This window comes from Hippocampus comes, unplaced genomic scaffold (assembly GCF_001891065.2).
Source record: "Hippocampus comes isolate QL1 unplaced genomic scaffold, H_comes_QL1_v1.1 scaffold299, whole genome shotgun sequence".
In the NCBI taxonomy this organism is placed as follows: Eukaryota; Metazoa; Chordata; class Actinopteri; order Syngnathiformes; family Syngnathidae; genus Hippocampus; species Hippocampus comes.
The window spans coordinates 774,640-780,477 of record NW_017805694.1 but is presented as its reverse complement, the minus strand read 5'-3'; the positions used below and the strand labels follow the sequence as shown (position 1 = coordinate 780,477).

Below are 5,838 nucleotides of genomic sequence, written 5' to 3'. Positions count from 1 at the left end.
TTCCTTTGTAAAATGTGACTTTTGTGGGAGAAAAAAAAAAGATTTTGCGGCCTGATCACCCTGCAGGCCAAGGGCTGGACTGGCCATCAGGCATAGCGGGCAGATGCTTGTTGGGCTGGTATCTGTTGAGCTGCCATTTCATTTTTATGCCCCCCGCCCCTCGCCCAAAAAAAAAGATAACAATCCTGCATTTTTCCCCACTTTAGAGGGCGCAGCCCATTCATGCATTTCCAATCCAAACGGCAACTCGACCCAATGAACATCAGTGCAGAGGCAGAACTCCGTCTCATCTGGAGTCCAACCGAAAGCCACATTTTTGGAATCATCTCCACAAGAGAACGTTTGATTCTGGCAGTCCACGCCAATGAAATCTTTTTCTTTTTTTTTTCTCAGCGCAGCAAAGAATCAACATGGCCGAGAAGCCCTCGTTGACTGTACCACCCACGGCGTCATGCAATCGAGCGCACAAGCATGCCCGACACATTCATCATGTTTTCCAAAAGGCAGTTTTGCGGAGGTCGGCCGACACGCTGCCTCCTGATGGGGGGGAGTGTGAACTGCAAACGCACGCGCCAAACAGTTTCTGTTCCTGTTTGGCTACAGATGACTGAGAGCTGTCCTCCCTCTTCTTTTTTTTTTTTTTTGAGTATCCCTCTCACCCCCCCTCCCTCGGTGTAATCCCGACGCCGAGGCTCTCCTCCTCCTCCTTCCCTGCAGGCGGTATAAAAGGCCGGCACGGCGGTTCGGTCGCCCACCCAGGGGCCGGCAGGAGCGCACGTCGCAAGAGTGGAATGCGTTTGGGGCCCGAGATGACAAAGCGAGAGACCCGCCCCCTCATCTACAGGTGAGCCACAATTTCCTGGAGGGGAGCCGTCGAAGCCCCCGACGCACGCGTGTCTTTTGTCTTTGCGGAGCGTTTTGTCGACCGCGTGGTTGAGTTCGGCCGCGGAAGGGATGGGAAGGGATGGGAACGTTCGCGCCAAGAATGTTGCCTCACACATTTTTGTGTTCGGAAAGGTCCAAAGTGGCACTTTGGATTTTTTTGAAACGCGAGGCGAGGCGAGGTGAAGTTCAGGGCTGGTGACGCATCGAGACGAAAGTCACATTGAGCAATTTTTGAGGCAAACTAAAGTGGCGTGGCAGCTGACGCTTCTTCGATCGGCTTGTCGTTCGTCGGCATGCAAAAGGAGCGATTTGAACTCACTTTCGGTGCAGAGTTCTCCATATTGCCAGCGGCGGTTTTGAGAATTTCGGCTTGGATGCCAAGACCCGCAGAATATTGTTTGGCGACATCGTGAGCGGCGGAGACAACAAAAAGAAAGAGTCGATTTCCAACGCAAAGTTTGTTTGTAGCTATTTCTGTTCTGTAAAAAAAACAGCGGCAGAGCATTGGGCAGGGTTCACCAAAACATCGGTTTCTAACCAAAAAGCAGAGAAAATGAGCTTTTTTTTTTTTTTGTTGAGAGCAAGCAGAGCAGTGACTTTGACGCGAATGTTTTGCTTTTGCGGCACTTTCCAGCACAAAACAACGTGAACAAGAGAAAACTGCTTGTGATGTTTTCATGGACGAATCAAGAAAAATCCAAATTCAATCAACGCAAAACTCGTTTGATATTTTGTTCTTCATTGTATGATAATCCTTGAAGGAAAAGAGACGTATTTTTACGATTCTATCAGGTTTCTCTCGGAAAGTAAATGGCCGCCTCTTGGAACTTGGCATCATGTACACAAAAAAAAAACAAAAAAAAAACGGTGACACGGACGGCAAAGCTTCTGGCACAAGGTCAGCTTTAAGGAGCAACATTTGAAGAAGGTGCAACGTCCTGTCAGAATTCGGACCTTCAGAATAAGCGCACGCACGGCCGCACAAGAAGCGTTGCACCACACTGTCGCTTTCGAACGACTCGCATTTGCGGAGCGAGCGCGACGCTTACATGTGCCACCGAGTTTCGGGGATCTCTGATCCCTCTCGTGAATTTGCAGGAGTCGAGTGCCCCCGTCGTGACGTTCCAAAACGCGCCCTCACTCATCCGTCTTCGGATCTCGCCGTCTTTGTTCACATTCCCGGAATCATGCGCATGACTTTGTGCCGATGATTGGTTTGGAGTCACAAAGCCGATTACCCTCCCCCCTCCCCGAGAAACCGCCTTGGCGAGGGGACAATCCAAAGCCACTGGCAAAGCGCGGCTGAAATTCGCAACAGTTTCCAGCGGAGACAATCAGACGGCGTCTCTGTCGAAAGACAAGAAGCCGCAAGAACCGCAGGCACTCACCCGACTGATGCCCCCTCATGCTTGCCTGTGCGTTTGTGTGGGGGGGGGTTGGGTTGGTTTGTGCGCTCGCGGCGGCGGAATTCTTTTTCCCCTTTTGCCACTTTTACAACAAGGCGAAATGCAAACATGAGATTTGAAGGCCGGCTACTTCCTGTCAATTGTTCTGAAAGCGATGCCGCCGTCCTCGTAAGAACTTGCAAACACAACTTTGGAATGGTCACGTGCGGCATCTCACGCAAGGCTGAGTCCGCTCCTCCACAAATTCGAGGACCTCACAGCGTTTGTTTACAGTCAGGATAAGTAGTCAAGCTAAGAGCGGCAACAATCCTTCATGCTATGCATGACGGTGACTCGCTGCCAACGTGGGAAGTAGAACTTCAAAATAAACCTCACATGACCAAATATGTTGGACATTGATGCTTTGGCACACTTTTATTTTGAAGTTGTTCCCGCGTGCGCGGCGCGGCGTGACGGCCAGCTTGAAATAAATGTCCAATCGCTAATTCAGGACAATTGAATCACATTGACGTGGTATTGTAGGGCGTTTGTTGTCAGTGTTTGGCGCTAGCAGCGCTAGCGACACTCGATAGACCAAAATGACAGCGCGCATTGATGCTCACACAGTTGCCGTTTCTACAGATCGCTTATTAATAAATCAGGCTTGCACAAGATTGTCTTTTATTTTTATTTTATTATTCGATCAAATTTTCAGTTCGATACCAGAATACGGGGTCGCTCCATATGCTTCAACTTTCAAGACAGCGACAAACTCGTATGACAGGGCAGAACTAAAATGAGCCAATGTTTTTTTTCTTTGCCCGGCAACAGGGGAACATGTCATACAGCGCCGATCAAGCAGAAAGCCGATTTCCCTGACAAACGATATCAAAGTAAGACGATCCACCCGTCATCCAGTCCAATGGCTTGTTTGTTGCGAAACAGTTATTCGTGCCTTTGTCACATTTGGGCCGGATTACAGTAACGCACTTGACTTTGGAGTCAGCCAATCCTCCATCAAGCATCTCCAGTTGGTCCACAATGCCGCCGCTCGACTCTTGTATTGACCGGTACTCGTAAGAGGGAGTGCGTCGCTCCTACTCCGGCATCCCTTCACGGGCTCATTTTAGAGTTTTTTTTTTTTTCCAGATGCTATGATTTGTTTTCCGATCTTGAAATGGCCCGGCCCCACCTTCCCGGAGCGAGGTAGCCGGTGTCTCAGTTCTGACTCGGAGCCGGAGCAGCAAGCCGCCTTGACAACAAAAGACGATTTCGGAGACGAGTCCAAGTCAATGAAATCAGAACCTTGCCGAAATGCAGCATGTGATTCAAAGCAAGGCTTGACTTACAGAACAAGCAGACCATTTCCAAAGATGAGGTGGAAACCTGGCAGAAGCGAGCGCCTTTGATGAAAGGGGGTGGGGGGGGCATCCACGCTTGCGCGAGCGCTGGCCGGCATGGCCGTGAACTAGCTTTCTTGACGACACGCGAGAGGAGGACTCGACTCCCAGAGGAGTCGCAGGGCGCGACGTGTGGAGAGCTCGACGGCGTCAAACCACAAGCTGACCGCTGGCGGGAGCGAGTGTCATTGAGGCTTCGGCTCTGGTCAGCCCAGTTCGTCTTTTCTGCCTTGCGGAGTCCCCGGATGTCGCGTAACATCCGCATTTTGGGCATTTTTAGTCTCGCGCTTCATAAACGGATCCCCTCCTTCACTGGCAGCCGATTTACTTCCCTTGAGCGGGCGGCAGTTGTTTTGGCAGATTTGGAATCCGAATCCGATGCTGTGCGGCGTGCCAGCCGAGTTCGAGTCTCGCAGCTTCGCTTTCCACAAATCCTCCGAGAGGTCTCATAAAACGTTTGCGTTTGAACGTCATTCGGGAGTGACTCCGCCTGCGGACATTTTTAGTCTGTGATTAAAATGCTCCGAAAGCCGTCTTCGGAATGTGGCACCCGAATAACGTCCAAGCGACAGGAAAGCTGATTGAAATCCGTTGCCTTGAATGTATCCATTCGGATCCATTCATCTAAGTTGACGACCGTCAAGCTGAACGGGCGGGAGCGAGTTTACAAGAGCAGTCGAGCCAACTTTAAACGCGGTTGCAATTTGGCCGACAGTTATCGTCGGTCCATTTGGGTGAAAAGGTGCGCGGTGGTGCCGCGGTGGCTGAATTTTTCTCCCGTCGCCCTCAGGATGATCTCCAGCCCCCGCACCTGAGCGCCAGCATGCCGGCGGGGCCGGCGGGCGCTCTCTCCTCCACGCGGCCGGCGGTCCCGCTCGCCCTGACCTTCTCGCGGCTGCTCCTGCTCCTGCACTCGGCCCTGGCCCAGAAGCCGGCCCGGCTGCCCCTGGTGGGCCGCAAGCCCTTCGTGGCCGCCTGGAACGCGCCGCTGGACATGTGCGAAATCAAGTACAACGTCAGCGTCAACCTGGACCCCCTGTTCCAAATCCACGGCAGCCCCCGCGCCAACTGGACGGGCCAGAACGTCACCATCTTCTACGCCAACCGGCTGGGCTACTACCCGCGCTACACGGCGCAGGGCGAGGCGGTGCACGGCGGCGTCCCGCAGAACGGCAGCCTGGACGTGCACCTGTTCAAGGCCTACCGGGACATCGCGCACTTCATCCCCGCCGAAGACTTCCGCGGCCTGGCCGTCATCGACTGGGAGTTCTGGCGGCCGCAGTGGAGCCGCAACTGGCACAAGAAGGACGTCTACCGGCGAAAGTCGCGGGAGCTGACCGCCAAGGCGTACCTGAACGTGACGGCGGCGCAGGTGAGGATGCCGCCTTCCCAACGAAGCGCGACGGCGGCACGGATTTCCAAATGTTGGCCTGCGCTGCTCCGGTTTTGTTCGAGTAGCAGTTGATTGAAAGGGCATCGTTACTGGAACATTGGAGGGGCGGCAACTAATCCGTGACTCACGGATTGATCGTTGACGGGCGTCGTTTAACTTCCAATTGCCCAACCCCTCCGATTGGAGCCTCTCGACAGTCAATCTTCTCCCATGTCAACAGTGCCCCATGAAAGCAGGACTGATTATCTTTGCCTTCAATCCGGTGAACAAATTTGCAAACAACTGCTTTGACTTTTGGAAAATGAACATTTTTGTCGATTTTCTGACGGCGCAAAGCAGTAGCGGGATCGTTTTGTGCATCGTCAGCGTCGTCGGTATCGGATATCATGTCCGCTTTTACAAGCAAGGGACACAAATTAAAACAGGTTTGATTTTCTTCATCGGATTCTTTGAATCATCAACGATTTTTTTGGACCAATATTTGAATCAATTATTCAAACAATCGTTAGTTTGCGGTCCTATTTTTTTTTCGAGAAGGATTTTTCTATTTTCCAGACTTTACACTAGAACAGGGGTCTCCAACCTTTTTTGCCCCATGGACCGGTTTATTTCAGACAATATTTTCAGGGACCGGCATTTAAGGTGTGGCGGAAATAAAACAACAAAATAATATGGTATGAGCTGCATGAAAACTGTGATGTTTACGAAATATAATAATAAACACAAGGAGCGTCTAATCTGGCCGCAACACTCTGATCGCTATGGTAATGTTTAA

General features: G+C 51.7%; 1 protein-coding gene and 1 long non-coding RNA gene across 2 annotated transcripts in view; one reads left to right on the top strand and one right to left on the bottom strand.

Moving 5' to 3' along the window:
- The window catches only part of LOC109522981 (uncharacterized), a 20,739-nt gene that overhangs the window by 9,793 nt on the left and 5,108 nt on the right, over window positions 1-5,838 (bottom strand). The gene's annotated exons all lie outside the window — the stretch shown is intronic.
- Window positions 651-5,838, top strand: part of hyal4 (hyaluronidase 4) — a 12,475-nt gene continuing 7,287 nt past the window's right edge. Inside the window, exons 1-2 of the mRNA XM_019881803.1 lie at window positions 651-844; window positions 4,461-5,042. Of these exons, the coding sequence (XP_019737362.1) occupies window positions 4,494-5,042 (549 nt within the window). The 5' untranslated portion in view covers window positions 651-844; window positions 4,461-4,493. The remainder of the gene's footprint in view (window positions 845-4,460; window positions 5,043-5,838) is intronic.